Source organism: Anser cygnoides, chromosome 2, assembly GCF_040182565.1.
Source record: "Anser cygnoides isolate HZ-2024a breed goose chromosome 2, Taihu_goose_T2T_genome, whole genome shotgun sequence".
NCBI classification, from domain to species: Eukaryota; Metazoa; Chordata; class Aves; order Anseriformes; family Anatidae; genus Anser; species Anser cygnoides.
The window spans coordinates 48,068,295-48,088,729 of record NC_089874.1 but is presented as its reverse complement, the minus strand read 5'-3'; the positions used below and the strand labels follow the sequence as shown (position 1 = coordinate 48,088,729).

The window sequence follows — 20,435 nt, the reverse complement described above, 5'->3', positions numbered from 1 at the left end:
CTGCAGTTTGCATTTTTAAGAGGAAAACAAGAAAAAACAAAGCTCACCCTGAGTTGACACCAACCAGTGTATGTCAGCCAAAAATAAGGCTTTTTTAAGTATGTCAACAGCAAGAGGAAGTCTAAGGAAAATATTGGACTAGTACTTGATAGATGGTCACCTAACAAGTAGGGTTGAGGAAAAGGCAGAGGCGTTTAATGCCTTTTTAACCTCATTTTTTAATAGTAACAGTAGATCTTGGGCTGCCCAGACTTCTTTGTTGCAGAACCATGACTGGGGGAGCAGCAACTTTTCCCTCGTGGTCAACAAAATTGTAAGGGACCAGTTATATCAGTTGAATCTATCAGACTCAGGGAACTACAGACCGGTGAGCCTCACTTCTGTTCCTGGAAAGATCATAGAACGAATCCCGCTGGAGGCAATGTTAAGGCACATGCAGGACAATGAGGTGATCTGGGACAGCCAGCATGGCATCGCCAAGGGCAAATTGTGCCTTACCAATCTCAGGCCTTCTATGATGGAGTGACTCCATCAGTCAACAAGGTAACTTGCACTTCTGTAAGGCTTTTGACACAGTCCCACACAACATCCTAATTTTAAATTGCAAAGACAAGGATTTGAAAGGTGGACCATCCAGTGGATAAAGTATTGGCTCAATGGCTGCACCCAGAGAATAGTGATCAATGGTTCTATGTCCAGGTGGAGGCCTGTGATGAGCAGTGTCCCTCAGGGGTCTGTCTTGGGAACAGTGCTTTTCAGTATCTTCATCAATGATGTAGACGATGGGATTGAGTGCACCTTCAGTAAGTTTGCAGATGACACCAAGCTGAGTGGTGCAGTTTATACCAAGGAAGGAAGAGATGCCATTCAAAGAGACCCAGACAGGCTGGAGAAGTGGGCCCATGTGAACCACTTGAGGTTCAGCAAGTCCAAGTGCAAGGTGCTGCACCTGGGTCGGGGCAATACCAGACAGGAGTACAGACTGGGAAAAGAACTCATTGAAAGCAGCCCTGTGGAGAAGGACTTGAGAGTTCCGGTGGACAAAAGGCTTGACATGAGCCAGCAGCATGTGCTTGCAGCCCAGAAGACTAACTGAATCCTGGGCTGCATCAAAAGAGGTGTGACCAGCAGGTCGAGGGAGGTGATTGTCCCACTCTACTCTGCCCTCGTGAGGCCTCACCTGGAGTACTGCATCTAGGTCTGGGGCCCCCAGCACAAGAAGGATGTGGACCTGTTAGAATGAGTCCAGAGGAGAGCCACAGAGATGATCAGAGCACCTCTCCTATGAAGAAAGACTGAGAGAGATGTGGGTGTTCAGCCTGGAGAATAGAAGGCTCCAGGGAGACCTCACTGCGGTCCTTCAATGCTTAAAGGGGTCTTATAAAAAGGATGCAGAGGGACTCTACTTGGGTAGATAATGATAGGACAAGGGGTAATGGTCTTAAACTAAAAGAGGATAGATTTAGATTAGAGATCAGGAGGAAATTCTTCACTGTAAGGATGGTGAGGCACTGGAACAGGTTGCCCAGAGAAGTTGTGGATACCCCATATAAGCAATCTACAAGAAGGGCACAAGAGAAGACCTAAGAAACCACAGACCTATTAGTTTAACCATAGTACCTGAAAAGTTATGGAGAAGATTATCCTGGGGGATATTAAAAGACATTTAAAGAACAAAGCTTTTATCGGGCATAGTAAACATGGGTTCTTCAAGTGCTGACTTACTAATTGATCACTTTCTATGGTAAGGTCACCTGCTCAGTGAATGAAGGGAAGGCAGCAGATGTAATCTTTCTGGAATTCAGTAAGGCCTTTTGATACCATCCCTCACAGTATCCTTCTGGACAAATTGTCCAACTGTGAGATGAACAGATTCACACTATGCTGGGTGATGAACTGTTTCACTGTTAGAGCTCAAAGTGTTGTAGTGAATAGGGTGGTGGAATACTGCTAGTTAATCTGGCTGGTGGCCAGTCACTAGTAGTATTCTCTAGCACTCAATTCTAGTTCAACATTTCTGTTTCTGTTTAACATTTTTATCAATGATCTGAATGTGGCAGTTGAATGCATCCTTAACAAGTTTGCTGATGATACTAAACTGGGGGGTGCTGTTGATGCTCTGGAAGGATGATCCCTTGCCTTGCAGAGGAATCTAGATAGACTGGAGCATTGGACAATCAGCAATAGTAACATTAAATAGCAATAAATAGCAATGAAATTCAACAGAGGTAAATGCCAGGTTCTGCACCTGGGATGGAGAAATGCTGGTCACAGGTACAGACAGGAAGCTGAGTGGCTAGAGCAGCTCAGCAGAAAGGGGTCATGGGGTGCTAGCTGACAATAGGCTCCACGTGAGTCAGCAGTGTGCCCTGACAGCCAAGAGGGCAAACTGCATTTTGGGGTGCATTAAACACAGCATAGCCAGCCGGTCACAAGAGGTGATTATCCCATCATATTTAGTTTTGGTGTAGTCTCACCTTGAATACTGTGTGCAGTTCTGGGCTCCAAAATATAAAAAGGATGCTAAGGTGCTTGCAGGTGTCCAGGGAAGGGCAACAAAGCTGATGAAAGGGCTGGAAGGCATGTCCCATCAGGGACACTGATGGCACTTTTTCTAGCTTGGAGAAAAGGAGGCTAAGAGACAAACTCATCACTCTCCGCAACTTCCTGAGGAGGGGAAATGGAGAGAGAAATGCTTGTCTCTTCTCCCTAGTAAGTACTGATAGGATGCCTGGGAATGGCACAAAGTTGCACCAGCAGAGGTTCAGAGTAAATATTAGGAAAAAATCCTTTACTGGAAAAGTGGTCAAACACTGGAACAGGCATCCTAGTGAGGTAGTTGATGTCCCATGTCTCTCAGTGTTCGAGAGGCATTTGGATAATGCCCTTAATAATATGCTTTATCTTTTTGATAGCCCTGAAGTGGTCAGGCAGTTGGACTTGATGATCTGTGTAGTTCCCTTCCAATTGAACTGTTCTATTCTATTTAGAATAGATTTTCAACTCAACCACAATGTGACTGAACCACTCATTAAAGTGTAAGGGCATGTAGAAGGAGAGTGTCTGCTCCTTTAAGGGTGTCTGGTCAAGGACTGTTTCCCAAGGCAACAAAGGGTAGTAAGAAAGGGATGGTCTGTCACACTAAGTTATGAGAGCGAGTGAGACTGTAGGAATGTTTATTATCTGACGGAGGACTTCCAAGGTGTAAGACAATAACAAGAAACAGACCTCCCGGTCACATTAATTGCTAGACTAACAAGCTACAGATGCCACTTCCTGGAAGGATGAACTGATATGATTGTGAACCAAGGGGCCCCAAACTGAGAGGGTGTAGAAACTGCAGAGCTCTGAAAACCCATTGAGTGTGTGCAGCAGTAAGAGGAAGCAGGAGGAACAAAGAAGAGGATAGATAGAAACGGGTATAAAAGGGCCAGTTACGTGTAAAATGGCGCTGGTCAGTATGCTTGTCTGGCTGTCACCTGTGGCTGAACACTGCAGTCTGTCCTGTCTTCTCCTTTTTATCATTAAATCTCCTTTTAACTCTTTCTCTGCACACTCTCTCTCCTGTTTGTGTGTTCTGCAAGGCAGGCCAAGTATCTTGGCAAGGTTGCTGAATGGACAGAGGGGCTTTACTGGTACTTTGAGGGATTTGGACAGGGGTACTGGATGGACAGAGGGGCTGTGCCAATACTTGAGGGATCTGTGTAGTGGTGCTGGGTGGACAGAGGGGTTATGCAAGTCCTTGAAGGATCCATGAATGTACATATAGTTTTGAACCCGTAGAGTGCTCTGGTACTTCAATCTCTACCAACCAGAGAGGAGAAAGAAGTCTTGGATGTCTGCGTCTGTTTCACATGAGTCCTGTGTGCAAGTGCTGTTGAAGGCAACTCTTGACCAGGGCAGCCTTTGTGGCCAGTGTTCGTGTCAGTGTTCTATCTCTGTGTGTGTGTCCGCATGTTTCTGGGATACATACTCAGCTTTGCTACCAGCTAAACCTGCAAGGGATATGTTCTCAGCTTTGCTACCAGCTTACCCTCCGAAGAGGTAAGTGGCAGCTGCATCCCCAAACCTGGGCAGAGATCCCAGGTCCCCATCCACCCAACTGGGCACCAGTGTCTGGACATGAGCAATCCTGGGCCTGAGTGGCTGGAGGAGACAGCTGTGTTCTCATTGCTCTTTATCTCCCTTAACATAACATGATCAGGTCAGGAAATACTTGAGCAAATTGGACACACCTAAATCCATGTGCACTGATGAGAGTCCATGAGTGTTGAGGGAACTGGCAGATGCCATTTTAATACCACGCTCAGTCTTTGAGCATTGTAACCAAGAGAAGTGCCTGAAGGCTGGAGGAAAGCAAATGTCACTTCTGTCTTCAAGAATGGCAAGAAGGAGGACACAGGCAACTACATGATGGTCAGCCTCACCTCATTCCCCAGGAAGGTGATGGAGCAGCTAATCCTGGAAACCATTTCCAAGCACAGGAAAAACAGGAAGATCATCAGCAGTGAGCGTGCATTTACCCAAGGGGAAGGCATGCTTGACTAACTTCATAAGCTTCTGTGATGACATGACCAGCCCGATGGATGAGGAGAGAGAATGAGATTTAACATTCATTCTGTAAATACTCGGAGGTGTCTGCATTAACTCCTAGTTCGATCAGCTTTTATTTTCCCACCAATTATGTATTTTTTCAGAAATAAATGCAACATCGATCATCACACACACACACACACAAAAATCACTGTAGAAATGATGCAAACCTCCTTGCTGGACAATTCAGATCTGAAGTGAGTAACGCAGTTACAGAGTTGCCGTAGTTCTGTCCTATCTTTTCAAATTCTGTTTAAGAAAGTGTAAAAAGCTGCTACAGTACTTTAGACCATCAGTGATTTATTTTTCCTCTGAGAATGCGGCCTTCAAATTTTAAGCATGTTCAGATTTATACTGAAACAAACAAACAAAGAAAAACATTGTTTTGCTCTTATCATATCTGAGCCAGGAAATTGCCATGCAGGTATGATTCATATCTCACGATAGGTATATGTTTTAGTAAAAGTACATCTGGGAAAAAAAAAGAAAGCAAAAACTACACATGCGCAATCAAAGGTCTGATTTTAAGAGGAGGTCACATTAACAGCATTTTGAGTTCAGCCAACTATTGTCTGTTAAAAGTAAATGTAGTTCTATGCAGTGATATATTGCATACTATAGCACTCCAGTAAAAATTCAAAACTTTTTCAAATAAGTGTTTTTACTTTAGTACCATTGCACTGCAATAATTGATAGCTTGTTTCAATTTCAATCAAACCAGATTCTTTTTCAGCTGAGAAAACATGCGTGTTGTATACTTTTCCTGTAATTGCATATGGATGAACAGTAAAGACAGTACAAAAAAAAAAAAATCAATCCATGTGTATTTAACCACATTCACAGCTAACCTGAGAAAGACGAAGTATTTACTTGTTGAGTGAGTAGCAGGAAAGGGTTAGATTCATGCATGCACACACACATACAAACACTCAAAATGGCACTAGTACTGTGAAGCATTCATAGCAGATGAAATGCAGATGTAGTTGTTCCTTGTATCAAGTCAAGATCTATGTTGTTTTGACAGAATGTTAAAAAAAAAGAACTGGAATAGCTTGTGAAAAACAGAAGACTGAGCATCTTTGTCCCTCTCAGAAAAAAAAAAAAAAAAAAGGAAAAAGATCATATTCACAGAAGTGATGCAGTGTATCAAGTCAGTACACAGCTAACCAAAGTGGGATGGCAGAAATAAAGATCCATGAAGAGACACTGTTCCCCCACACCTCATTCTATGATGCAGGCATTGGGCTGACAAGGAGTATTACTGAGCCTGATCAATGGATACTTTGATGTTAGGAATTCCAAATATGAGAGAACTCCTAGAAAGCCTTCAAATTTTGCATATTTTTCCCTCATTTTCTTCACCAGTAGATACTTTGCACCATATCCACTGCTGCATAATAATTTAACAAGCTACTAGACATTAGTTTTGGTTGTTCATAACAGCCCTTTGACTCCTGAAGACGGGTTTTCCAGTGAAACAACAATACTGAACCAGAAATTTTCTGTGGGAGAGAAACACAGAGACAAACGAGTTTAAATTAACATTAGCATGAAAAAATGTACACTGCAATGCATAGTTAACTATGACTGTGTTCGTTGTCAAATTATGACAACAAACATATTATGATGCAATATATACCTATAATGGTGGGAAAAAAAGGACTTGATGCGTACTATCATCTATTTAGCTTCTTGAGACCGTCAAGAAAGAGACAATAATACATCCAGAAAAATTATATATCTCCTTTCCACCCTGACAAACAGATCTGATTTCCTCCTCAAGCATGTGCACTGACTACTTCTAATCACCTTGTTCTTACTGGCTCTGGAAGTGTCTTCCAGGATGATGTACTCCATCACATTCCCAGGGACTGATGTGAGTTGATCAGTGCACAGTTTCCTGGTCCACAGACATCCTAATCCTTGATCTTTTTTTTTTTTTCTTTTTTTTTTCTTCCTTTTTTTCCAGTTCTCAGGAATATCTCCTGATCACCAGAATCTTTCAAAGATTATCAAGAGTCATAGAATAGAATCACTGAATCGTAGAATCATTAAGGTTGGAAAAGACTTCCAAGATCATCTGGTCCAACCATCCCCCTATTACCGTCACCCACTAAACCATGTCCCTAAGCACCGCATCCGACCTTTCCACCTTTCCTTAAACACTCCCAGGGATGGTGACTCAAATGCCTGACTACTCTTTCTGTGAAGAAATGTCTCCTAATTTCCAACTTAAGCCTCCCCTGGTGCAACTTGAGGCCATTCCCTCTAGTCCTATCACTAGTTATCTGTGAGAAGAGGCCGACCCCCAGGTCCCCACACCTTCCTTTCAGGTAGTTGTAGAGAGCAATAAGGTCTCCCTTGAGCCTCCTTTTCTACAGGCTAAACAACCCCAGTTCCCTCAGTCGCTTCTCATAAGACCTAGGTACCAGACCCTTCATCAGTTTTGTAGCCCTTGTCTGGGCATGCTCCAGGGCCTTAATGTCCTTCTTGTAGCAAGGAGCCCAAAACTGAACACAGTACTCAAGATGTGGCCTCAGTAGAACTGAGTATAGGGGGACGATCACTTCCCTGGTCCTGCTGGCTACACTATTCCTGATACAAGCCAGGATGCCGTTGGCCTTCTTGGCCACCTGAATACATTGCCGGCTCATGTTCAGGTGAGCATCAACCAACACCCTCAGATCCTTTTCTTCTGCACAGCTGTCGAGCCACTCTGCCCCAAACCTGTAGCATTGCATGGGGTTGTTGTGACCAAAGTGCAGGACCCTGCACTTAGCCATGTTGAACCTCATCCCACTGGCCTCTGCCCATTGATCCAACCTGTCCAGATCCCTCTGCAGGGCCTTCCTACCCTCCGGCAGATTGACACTCCCCCCAACTTGGTGTTATCTGCAAACATCCTACCACAATGATATCAACCATCTTGTTCCCTAACTTGATCCTCCTCAGCAGAGGGTAAATCTTCATTGCTCCAGTTTCCCACTGGTTTCAGGGGCTCAGTTTCCTATAGGCAAATCCTACTGATTTAAGTAAAAGGTGAGGCAAAGGAGGCATTGAGTATTCTAGTCATTTCCATGCTTCTGTTAACAGATCCCTTACCCCATTCAGCAGCAGGTCCATATGTTCCCTAGTTTTCCTTTTCCTGTTGGTACACCTATAGAAGCCTTCCTTGTTGTCCTTCACCTCCACTGCTAGATTCAATTCCAGATGGATTTTTTCTGTCCTGACCTCATCACTGCACACTGAGACAGTATCTCTATATTCCTGCTATGTCAGGAAACCCTGTTTCCACTTCTTTTATATTTTCATAGAATTATAGAATGGCTTGGGTTGCAAGCAACCTTAAAGACCATCCAATTCCAACCCCCCTGCCACAGGTAGGGGTGCCACCCACTAGATCAGGTTGCCCAGGGCCTCATCCAACCTGGCCTTAAACACCGTCAAGGGATGGGACATCCCACAACAGGGCAACCTATCCCAATGCCTCACCACCCCCTGAGTGAAGAAGGTGGTAAGGAATTTATCCCTCCTAACATCTAATCTAAATCTTTTTTTTTTTTCATTTAAAAGTATTGCCCCTTGTCCTGTCGTTGTCTGCCTGAGAAAAAAGTAGCTCTCCACCTCTTTTTTAAGCCCCATTTTAAATACTGAAAAGCTGCAATGAGGTCTCCCCAGAGCCTTCTCTTCTTCAGGTTTAACATCCCCAGCCTCAGCCTTTCTCTCAACCTTTCTTTATAAGAGGGGTGTTCCAGCACTCTGATCAACTTTGTGACCCCGTGTGGCCCTTCGTGGCTCTTCTTCTACTCTTTGAGTTTAGTCAGAGGAAATAGCACCTTAGATGTATCAGTGGTTCGATACCACACTGGCTTATGTTCTGAACATGTTTTTCACTAAAACCCAGTTAGCTATTCAGAATATCTGTGAAACTTAGCTAGTGCTTATAGGAAACTTTGAAGCATATCTTGAAAAAATATCCTTTTCTCACAAGAGACATTAACTTACTCATCAGCAGGCAGTACAAATTGAAATTATTTCTAGGTGGGTTCTGTACTCATGAGTTAGGTAATGTATATCTCTTGTTAAAAAGGGACTTGGATATAAAATGCTATGAGAAATGACCATATAATATAATGCCCTCCTAGTCACTGACCACCAAAAAAGTACATTGAAATTCAGAAGTTATATTTAGCTTTCCAAAGAAGTAGAGTCAGGCATCTTGACTATGTATGGAACATAACGATTTCATAGTTCAGAGAAAGATATGTCACGAATAGGACTGGAAGCTAATATTAACTGAGCAGTTTTAAGTTACTGTATTAGGAACTAAACGCAACAGAAAGTGGATTCAGTGCCAGTAGTGGAGATAGCCCAGGAGTCATAAGATCCTGGAGATTCCCAGGCATAGAATGAACAGGCTGGAATCCCTTCATATTGATATTCTACCTTATATACTGAAGATTAAGCCAAAGACAATAACTAATGGTACAGCTTCAAATCTCATCACTGAATCACCATTTCACAGAATCGCAGAATCACAGAATCACAGAATTGTAGGGGTTGGAAAGGTCCTCAGGAGATCATCGGGTCCAACGCCCCTGCCAAAGCAGGTTCCCTACAGCAGGTTGTCCAGGTAGTCATCCATATGGGCCTTGAATATCTCCAGAGAAGGAGACTCCACAACCTCCCTGGGCAGCCTGTCCCAGTGCTCCATCACCCTCACCGTGAAGAAGTTCTTTCTCATGTTGGTGCGGAACTTCCTGTGCTCCATTTTTTGGCCATTGCCCCTTGTCCTGTCCCCACAAACCACTGAAAAGAGGTTGGCCAAATCCCTCTGTCTCCCACACTTAAGATATTTGTAAACATTAATAAGATCCCCTCTCAGTCTTCTTTTCTCAAGGCTGAACAGACCCAGGTCTCTCAGTCTTTCCTCACAGGGAAGATGCTCCAGGCCCCTTATCATCTTTGTTGCCCTCCTCTGGACTCTTTCCAGGAGATCCCTGTATTTTTTGTACTGGGGAACCTAGATCTGGACACAGTATTCCAGGTGAGGCCTGACCAGGGTAGAGTAGAGGGGGAGGATCACCTCCCTTGACCTGCTGGCCACACTCCTTTTAATGCACGCCAGGATCCCATTGGCCTTCTTGGCCACCAGGGCACACTGCTGGCTCATGGTCAACCTGTCGTCCACCAGGACCCCCAGGTCCTTCTCCGCAGAGGTCTTCTCCAGCAGGTCATCCCCCAGCCTGTACTGATACATGCGGTTGTTCTTTCCTAGGTGCAGGACTCTATACTTGCTCTTGCTAAACTTCATTTGGTTTCTTCCTGCCCCCATTTCCAGCTTCAGACTTCTGGCCATTGACTGTTTGGAACTGAACATGCTTGAGTGCCTCCAGAAAATACCGATTCTTCTCAGAACCCCTAAAAAACTTGATTCAGACCTTGGTTCTTCTCTACTTGGACTGTAAGATAGATATCTGTTTAAAACACTGCAGTTCTTTGCATATTCAGCCCTGCCTGTTGCTTTTTCCAAGGCTTTCTTCCAGATGCTAACCTGAATAATACATCTGTTGTTTCACACTCCTCATCCACAAATTAAAACACGAACATTAAAACATACATTAAAATTAGAGTTGAGCAATTTTACTCATTCTTTGGAAGAATTCTACCTGCACTCTAGTTTACTTTCTGCAGTGTCTGTGAATTTCCACATTTGAGAACAAGACCTACTAGAGATTACATTTTTCAAGTATCTCTAGACAAAATGAATGCTTTTTTTTTTTCATGTAGTTAACTTCATATAGAAAATCACTTCATATTTCACTGAAAGGAGCACTGCATCCACTTGCCTGAAGCCCAGTCACTTCCTGGCCCTCATGGAAAAAGAAACAAGAATTTTTTGTTCAAAGAATACTTCTCCATTAAACAGTCTAAGTTGAGATCATCATGCATATGATCAACTGTGGTGGGTTGATCCTGGTTGGGCAATAGGTGTTCACCAACCTGCTCTCTCACTCCCTCTCATCAGGACAACATGGGGGATAACATATGCTGAAAAACTTGTGGTTTGAGGTAAGTACAGGAAGATCACTCACGAGTTATCATCACAGGCAAAACAGATTGATAAGGCAGTGAGAACTTAAAAAAAAAAAGGGGGGGGTAGGGTGGGGAATGGGAGATGTCACAGAATCACACAGAATCACAGAACGTTAGGGATTGGAAGGGACCTTGAAAGATCATTCAGTCCAAACCCCCTGCCAGAGCAGGAACGCCTAGATCATGACACACAGGAATGTCCATTCACAACACTCTTCCCCTGCTTCTCCTTCCCCTGCTCCAGCCAGGGAGGTTCTCTCATGGATGCAGCTCTTCATGAACTACTCCAATGTGGGCTCTTCCCATGGGCTGAAGTTCTTCAGAACTGCTCTGGCATAGGTCTTTTCCATGGGTTGCAGTTCTTCAGAAACAAACTTCTCCAGTGTGGGTCCCCCATGGGCCACAGTTTCTGCCTGTCAGTTTCACAGACAACCTGCTCCAGCGTGGGCTTCTCTCCACAGGCTACAGCTTCCTTCAGGACATATCCACCTATTGTGGCATGGTGTCCTCCATGGGTTGCAGTGTGAGTATCTGCTCTGATGTGGTACACCATGGGCTGCAGGGGGACAACCATCATTGCCACAGTCCTCTCCATGGGCTGCAGGGGAACTCCTGCTCTGGGGCCTGGAGTACCTCCTCTTTCCTTACTGACCTTGATGTTTGCAGAGTTGTTTCTCTCACAGTTTTCTTCCCTCTCACAGCTGCTGCATGGCATTTTCCAGTCTTTATTAAATATATTATCTTTGAGGTGCAACAAGTGCTGCTCATTGTCTCAGCTTTGGCCCATGGTGGGTCCCTTTTGGAGCCAGCAGAAACTGGCTCTATCCAACAAGACAGGCAGCTTTGGTGTCTTCTCACAGAGGCCACCCCTGCAGCATTTCCTCCCTGTTCCCTGCTCCGTGCTCCCAACCCACTACCAAAATCTTACCATGAAAACCCAATATGCCATCAGGCCACAGAGATCTCACATGGACTTGTATGTCCTGTAATAGTCTCTGCATCATTCTGTAAATGCTTCCAGAACAGATACAAAAAATTAATAGGAAGCAAAAATACTTCAGTGTGGGGTGGAGAACACTACGGCTTTCACCTACTTAAATATAAAGTTCTGTGTATGTGCTGTTTTTTGATGAACAGAACTGCTCACATGCATTATTTTTCTCAAATTTTTCCTACATTAAAATCTGAGTTATGACATATGGAAATGAAATAAATATATGTCTATTTTCCTCAAGAATTAAAATCTACTTAAACCTCCATAGATCTCTGGAGTGTTGGTTTTTTTTTAACTTTTTTTTTTTTTTTTTTAGCTCAGCATCTCTCACCTACCTGCGGTGCATTCTAGGTCCATAGTAGCTCAGAAGACACTGATATAAGCAGAGAAAAAGAGTCTATATCCCATATAGAACAGCTTTACTTGTGATGGAACATGCTCTGTATGACTGTAGTACAAATATGGGACAGCAAAACATAAAATGCACTGCCTGCTGTATCAGTCATATGCCTAATCTAACCAATGAGACATACAAAGCACTAAAAAGAATCAGCTTAATTGTGTGGATAGAATCCACCACAGACAAAATCAATGACTAACTTTTGTTTCTAAACTGGTGGCAAATGTGTGTGTTGGCTAAATGAGACTAGATTGTCTGGTGAGCTAGAAATAGACAAATAGAAACCCTCTCTTAAATAGATAACATTAATGACATCTAAAACAAACCAGTCAGATTTCACCAAATAGTACAATTCAGTGTCTTTCTAGCAAAGGCACACTCTTTGAACAGGCAACGCCACTGCATGAATTTGATCAAATGTGAAATACCACTTCAAAAACAAAATCAAAAACAAATAAAAAAATCAATCCACATCTCACACAGAAAAGAAAAGAGGAAGAAATCACAGCCAAAGGGACAGGCAAACTTCAAAGCAGGTGCTTGACTTGGAAAATGCATGTTACAATAAGAAGCAAGTTCTTTGGAACCCTTTGAATATCCCAGGCATGAATAGTGCAATCAGTAACTTAGTATACAGAGGAAATAAAGGAATTGTCTCAAGGGGAAAAAAAAAGAACTCATATTACCCTTTCAATTTATCTTAATTAAGTGAATCTTGGGAGCACATATATGGATACTAGTTAAAGGGAATACAGCTTTTAACTCTGTTGGCAAGTTAAGTCCTTGCGTCTATGCATCTTTTCAAGCATGTGCCAACTAGCATTCTACCAGAGCAGAGATCCAAACACAAGCTTATCAGGTAGTCTGAATTCAGACACAATATAGCTACCCCAAATCTCATGTACATCCAGGATCAAGACTTTTTTCTCCCCCTCATCCTTGCTCCCACACTTGACTGGGAAAGCTCACAAACTAGAGTCCTGTAAATTCTGCCAAGGACATTAAAATATTAGATATGAACTGTCTTATGATGCCTGAAAACCAAAGTTAGAATGACAACAGGAAAAGCAGAAGAGAGTCCCCAAAATTTTAACCTAAGGACCTGTTATGATTTTACCCAAACCAGCACTAACTCTACAGCTTCAGGTTCAGGCAGGAAACATGGTTACATTGCCTTTCTCCTGGCATTCCCAAATTGCTGATCCTTACTACCCCTTCATTTTTTAGAGTTTGGTAATGGAATCCATTTATATTACCATGATGCTTACTATGATAACTACTCTGGCCCCCTCATTAACCCTTCATGAAGTTCATGATGGAAAGACTTACCAATGTTCTCCTTTACTTCATGAAGATGATAGGATGATAGGCAAGACAACGTTCTAGGACAGATAGAAGATAGAGGAAAAATGTAAGCCTGTGCAAACCCCTCTCTGGCTTTCCACCTCTTACCATCTGACTCAAATTTGTTAACTTCCAAATTTCTCTTTTTTCTTTTCTTTTCTTTTCTTTTTTTTTCTTTTCTTTTCTTTTCTTTTCTTTTCTTTTCTTTTCTTTTCTTTTCTTTTCTTTTCTTTTCTTTTCTTTTCTTTTCTTTTCTTTTCTTTTCTTTTCTTTTCTTTTCTTTTCTTTTCTTTTCTTTTCTTTTCTTTTCTTTTCTTTTCTTTTCTTTTCTTTTCTTTTCTTTTCTTTTCTTTTCTTTTCTTTTCTTTTCTTTTCTTTTCTTTTCTTTTCTTTTCTTTTCTTTTCTTTTCTTTTCTTTTCTTTTCTTTTCTTTTCTTTTCTTTTCTTTTCTTTTCTTTTCTTTTCTTTTCTTTTTTCTCATTTCTTTTCTTTTCTCATTTCTCTTCTTTTCTTTTCTCTTTTTTTTTTTTTTTCCCCCTTACCAGGATGTTGTAAGTTTACCTGTCAGGAAACAGCATTCCCCATTGGACTAGACCAATAGAGACCTGGTAAACTAGCAACTTTTTTTTGTCCTTTTCCTGACACTTTTTTGAGGATACATCAAACAAAGAGGGATAAGATCTGGAGGAGTAGCATCAGGAAGATATCACATGCTACCTGCACATTGAAATTTGCTTTTCACGCCCATGCAAATGGAAGCACAAGCCTTGGATTTCACTGGTAGAACTTGCATCTATCATGACAGAGAGATCTAAGGTCTCCCCCCACCATCCACCTCAGAGATATTGAACAGGATCGAGCATTCAGCAGAGAGCTGTATCACAAGGATAAACTGAAATGAATTTTAGCCTAGATTAGTGGTTATCGGGAGGGGGGATGGGGCAGAAGAGCACCATGGACACCAAGAACAACCCTAGACTCATTTCTCAAACACTCCCTGATATGAAACGTGCATGTCTGGGAAAGGGTTGTGTAGGACTCCCAGACTTGCCCAAAGAGGCAAGGACTAAGCTTTAAAAATCCCGATGCTAGAGCATCTGTGTGTGCACCCACCATCTGAGAACCTGAAGAGGACAAGTCAATGCAGGATCCACGGGTGGTGATATATCTCTACATATCTCTATCTCTCCATCTCTATATTTCTTTTTGTTTATTTGGAACATATGTGCTTTTGCCAAGCCCCTAATAACTCCTCAGCAAATTATCAGTAAAAATTTAACCTTGTTGAAACCCTGGAAGACTTGTATTGTCTTGCCCTCCAACCCAAAGATTTCGAACAAGCCTATCTCCTCCCAAGTCGAGCAGGAAGAGACGAGTACACAACACAAGATCATCAGGACTGGGCGTTGTCCTTAGTGTATAAGAAATAAATTGCAGTTAAAAGATCTTTAATTGAAGTGGTGTTTGTTAGCAAGTACTACAAGATGTACTTTCTCAGCAAAAGAAGTCTTTCAAACAGCATTTATTGGCAAATGAAATGTTAAATTCTATTTAGATCATGGAAACAACTGCTTACTGCAGGCCCCCTGTGTTACCAGGATGCCTTCAGAGAGGAAATGAAGATAGCCATTACAACACTATATCCCCACCAGCTAGTTTTCCCTTCAGAGGCCTCAAGAAAGACCAAAAAATCTTCTGCTGCCTGGTAGAATAGCTTAGCAAACATAGAGTTTATTGTCCTGGGGAATTAACATGTAGAAGGTAGTGTACTGAGAACTAATCCGTTTAGAAAAGTGACAAAATGGAACAAATTTACTAAACCAAATTTGCTCTACTGGTCATAGAGATGACCCAGCTGAACAAACTGATTTTCTACAGTAAATTAACTATGTTGTGCATGGAAAGGTTCTTTAATGACTATGAAATCAGGTTCAACTCTGCATTAAGAACATGCACAACAGCTATTAACAGCCTGTAGATGTCTCTGAAAAATATTCAGTGTCTTCTTCAGTTTAAATTCAAGTGCAATGATGCCCAAATGCTTAGTCAGGAACAAGAGTGTAGATCGTTGACAATATTATCTTTACAAAACACTGTGCTCCACACAGAACAGAATTACAGTAACTGTGCTCCTTCTTAGAAAAGAATACACTATCACTGCGTAAGTCAGTGTGATTTTACACATGTAACGCAATGCAAAGCACATATAGTAATTACTTGATAGAAACAAGCTTTTAAATGTATACACATAGTTTAACTATATACATACTAATTTACACTCATTGTGTCAGCTCATCCTGGAAAGAAATGCAAGCCAGCTGCTTGTATGAATCATCCCAGTTGATTAACAGCCAATGGAAGTCAATAATTCAGTGTTCCTCCATTAAACTCAGCAGTTCAAAAGTGCAAAGTTTATGTCAACAGCTTAATGACAGCCATTCCATGTACAGAGAGCCAAGGAAAGAGACAAATATTTACTTTATGTAAACTATTGTTGAGCATATTATTTAAGGCAACAAAGTGTAATTCAGCTTGGCTAATAATAAAACCAAAAGATGTCAGTTAGAAATTTGTAAAGCTTGTTTTAGAGACCATAAATATAATACAAACTGTATAAATGCATACATTTAAGCAATTTGTCTTATTTATTTTACAAAAAAAGGCTTGCACTGATTCGAATGAAAAGAACTGAGCAGCACTGATATCTGCACAGACAGCCTGGAAGAGTAAATATGAATTTTGAAAGAGCCTACAGCAAGTCATAAGGAGGACCCTATCATTCAAACTTCAGCAGGGTTAGGATTCAGATTTTATAACTTTAGTTCTGTTCACAATCTAGCGTGTGAAGCACCAGTACAGGCTGGGGGCTGACCTGCTGGAGAGCAGCTCTGCAGAGAGGGACCTGGGAGTCCTGGTGGACAGCAGGCTAACCATGAGTCTGCAACGTGCCTTTGTGGCCAAGAAGGCCAATGGTATCCTGGGCTGCGTTCAGGAGAGTGTGGCCAGTGGGTCAAGGGAGGTGATCCTCCCCCTCTGCTCAGCCCTGGTGAGGCCACACCTGGAGTCTTGTGTCCAGTTCTGGGCTCCCCAGTCTATGTCCTCAAGTTCGATGTCTCCCCAGTGTCCTCAACAGGGACATAGAACTGCTGGAGCGAGTTCAGATGAGGGCTACAAAGATGATTAGAGGACTGGAGCACCTGTCGTATGAGGACAGGCTGAGAGAACTGGGCCTGTTTAGCCTGGAAAAGAGAAGACTGAGGGGAGACCTCATCAATGCATATAAATATCTGAGGGGAGGGTGCTGAGAGGATGGAACCAGTCTCTTTTCAGTTGTGCCCAGCAACAGGACGAGAGGCAACAGGCACAAACTGAAGCACAGGAAGTTCCACCTGAATATGAGGGGTCACTTCTTTCCTGTGAGGGTGACAGAATACTGTGACAGTTTGCCCAGACAGGCTGTGGAGTCTCTTTCTCTGGAGATATTCAAAACCCATCTGAATGCCATCCTGCGCAATGTGCTCTAGGTGATCCTACTTGGCAGGGGGGTTGGACTAGATGATCTTCAGAGGTCCCTTCCAACCTTAGCCATTCTGTGATTCTATGTTCAGAACTGTGTTCTGAGCACGTTCTATTCACTAACTTAATTCGTGTCTGAAGGTCCGAAGCAATGTACAGAAAGCAGACATGGGTAATCAAGGTAAATCAAGATACATGGACAGGTATAATTAAAGGCCAAGTACTTGCACCACACAGTGATACCAGATAGAGTAAGACAGACTATTTTTTTTTATGCACAGATGGATACATGCTTAATTGTCATTTTGAACAAAGGAGAAATGATGAGACTATTCATTGAGTCACCAACGTATCTTTAAGCCTCATACACAAACAAAAGAAGAACGGGGTACTACACTTGCACAGTTTTCATGAACACATAAGAAAAACTGCAAAACCTCTCTGTAGCTCAAATGACACTGCACCTGGGTGAAAAAGAAGAAAAAGAGAGAGATATACAATGCTAGCTGCAATAAAAGGGACCGAAATCTTCCAACAAAGTTAGTCAAAATTCAGAATGCTAACTCACGGGAACTAATGAGATTTCAGAACTCCTCTTTGTTTTCATTCAGCAAGATCCAAGTATTTTTAGAGAATTTTCATGAAATAATTACCAAGTTGCATCAATTTGCGGAACATACAACAGAATTTTAAAATTATGCATATTTCAATTTTTTTTTTTCATTCTGTCACAACACATAGCTTGATTTACAAATTGCATGGGAGATATCTATCTTAATTTTAATAAGTTAAACAGATGTCCTTTCAGCCATCGATTCATTAGAGAGAGAGATAGAAGAGTTTAGCCAACAAAAATGCAGCACGGTAATATTCAGTGGGCTGGAGAATCCTGGAAAGCAGCAACCTTAAAGGAGACAGTGACAAAAATGAATATTGGATAAAGCACAAGTTTAACAGCAAAAAGCTGAAAGACCAGAATCTCATTTCCTCTCCCTGTACCTCCAAACATTTTAATCTTTACTGAATTTATTTCTGTGCACTCTATCACTAAATGAAACTATGGGAAAAGAAATAGAGGTTATTTCTGCAGGGGTTAGATTATAAGTTGTGAAGTATATACCTCTAGACTATTTGGTAGTGACAAGGAGTATTTATATCTTTCATATAGTTGCAGCACCAGAAAGAAAGGTTTTATTCCTATTTCCAGCACTCAACACCTGATTTCAGGAGATGAAAGCATTTAAACCAAGCACCAGGAAAAAAATAAGCATCAGTTCTCTCCAGTCCAGACCTCACGCACTGTACTATCATTCATCAGCTCAAGCAAAACATATCATGTGATGCAACATATTTATCTCCATAGTTTATGCAATATATTGTATTTCTGTCACTATTCAGTCATACATTAAAATTTTCCTTTTTTTAATAGCTTGTTACAGCTTCTTACCTTATCTGTAATATTTCCCATATGCACTTGCAGCATTTATTTACAGAGATAACTAGCTGGAGCTTTGGCTCTTAAACATACCATCTATTCTGTGGCAGTGTCAGATAAAACAAAACAAAACAAAACAAAAAACAACACAATCTGAGTGGTACTGAATTCTTCATGAACAATATCTATTTCCTTTCGATTATTTCTAATGCTCCCACCATATAGTTGTCTAGTGGTTATTTATGTAACAAATTCACAGTCTATTTCTCTCTGAATGTAGTCAATAAAGTGTTTTTGATATAAGAATCGTTGTCTATAGTGGAAGAGTAATATATGAAGCTTTTTCACCTTTTTCAAAATTGCATGCATACTTTTAAACCAGTGATCTCTCTCTTAAACTGAAATTTAAGGCTATCTCTTCTAGGGTTGCCAAAGGATTTTGCTCTGTTACAAGAAAAAATATGTGATCTGCAATTACAGAAAGACTGAAAAACAACAAAGGCTAGGCTGATAAAACCAAATATTTAACTCAAGAGATCTGAAAATCACAATTTGTGTAGACACTTATCAGGAGAAATCTCTGTGCACCTTAACAAGCATTACATTTGTGTCTTTGCACTCACACTGTGCCTGGTGTGTTCCCGTTATCTCCAGAATGACATACACCTCTATCCTTGTTACTTTCTGCTACCTTTTCCTCACCTGATACATCCAAGAACATCCACTAGTCTCCACTTTGAAGTGCTTTCTGATGATTATTACACTCTGAAGCAATATTGAGAGAGCTGTCATGATAGGCTACCTTACAGCTGCAGACCAATGTATTTATTTTCTCTTTTCCAGAATGAATGGCAATTTAAGCTCTTAACTTGCAGCAGCTTCCCTATATGACATGAAGAACAAAAAGCAGCAGAGAAAATGAAAAGCTGAAATGTAGAGTCTTTCTATATTGAGAAAGCTTATCTTAAAATTAACCCTTACTCTCAATTTATAGATGTGATTTGGAGAAGTCTTACCTTCTATGATCTCAGCTGCTGAACCTGCATGGATTGACAAGCCTAAGAGCAGAAGCAGCAAGTCCCAGGTCCACCAGGCATGCCTGGAGCAGGTGTGCCAAAAAAAAAAAAAAAAAAAAGAAAAAAAGGTCAGGGTGAACAATAAGAAAAAAGAGGAAAATACAGAATCACAAGGATAATAATAATAATAATAATAATAATTATTATTATTATTATATTTAGAAGTGAGAGTTCTTACCATGACAGCATTTTTTGAAAGTCAGTTGGAAGATGTAAAGTGGGGAAGAAGTTCAGTGAACATGAGTTTTATACTTCTGAAAATAAGAAGTTAATGAAAACTGGAGCCTGCTGTTTCTCCTCCAACGTTCAGACACAAGTGGAACAAAGGCAGCTCTCAGGCTCTCTGTGTGACTCACTGCAATTCAGTGCTCCAGCTCTGAAATCTGACTCCACATAGATTTTCCTGTCAGACCACAGCCTAAAAGTTCCTACTTTATTTACTGGTGGACAGCCCTTGCTGCTGTACATCATCCCAATGGTGTCATTCTCTGGTCCTGCCTTAAAATACTGTTTACCCTGACAGACAGCAGCATAGCTTTTTCTCTGATTTTAGAAAACACATAGATAAAGGAAGTAACAGCATTCCTTCTCCCACACGTATGACACTGTTCATGCAGACGGTCTACATGAAATGCTGCTGAAAGTGCCCTTAATTTTGTCTGGATACTTTAATGTGGATGTGTGACCAATGCTACATATTTTTAACACTGCTGGATAAAAGACAGCAAAGCAAAGCATGTTCTTGACCTCTGCATTCCATTAGTCTTAAATTTCTGAATATAAATAGTTTATTAACCCACTCCTGTAGGACTTTGAGATTTCCTGACTTTCTAGTGTTCATTTATAGTCTTAAGAATCACAGAATATTAACAGGTCTTCTATGTCTGCTGGCTATACCTTGCTCCCAACATGCACAGTGATGTTTGTACATATCCACTCCATTTTGATTTTGCTACTTGTCTCTTATTTTAAACACAGCAG

At 41.4% G+C, this 20,435-nt stretch overlaps 1 protein-coding gene across 2 annotated transcripts in view; it reads right to left on the bottom strand.

Annotated features, from left to right (window-relative positions):
* Window positions 1-19,925, bottom strand: part of COL15A1 (collagen type XV alpha 1 chain) — a 125,252-nt gene extending 105,327 nt beyond the window's left edge. The window contains exons 1-2 of one of the 2 annotated variants that reach the window (XR_010829262.1): window positions 19,633-19,925; window positions 19,395-19,477 (exon numbers count right to left, since the gene is read on the bottom strand). Coding sequence is in view for 1 of the 2 variants with exons in the window: in XM_048075834.2 (XP_047931791.2) it covers window positions 19,395-19,477; window positions 19,633-19,643 (94 nt within the window). In the remaining variant the exon portion in view is untranslated. The remainder of the gene's footprint in view (window positions 1-19,394; window positions 19,478-19,632) is intronic. The other variant, XM_048075834.2, reaches the window with a different exon arrangement.
* Window positions 19,926-20,435: the final 510 nt, after the last annotated feature.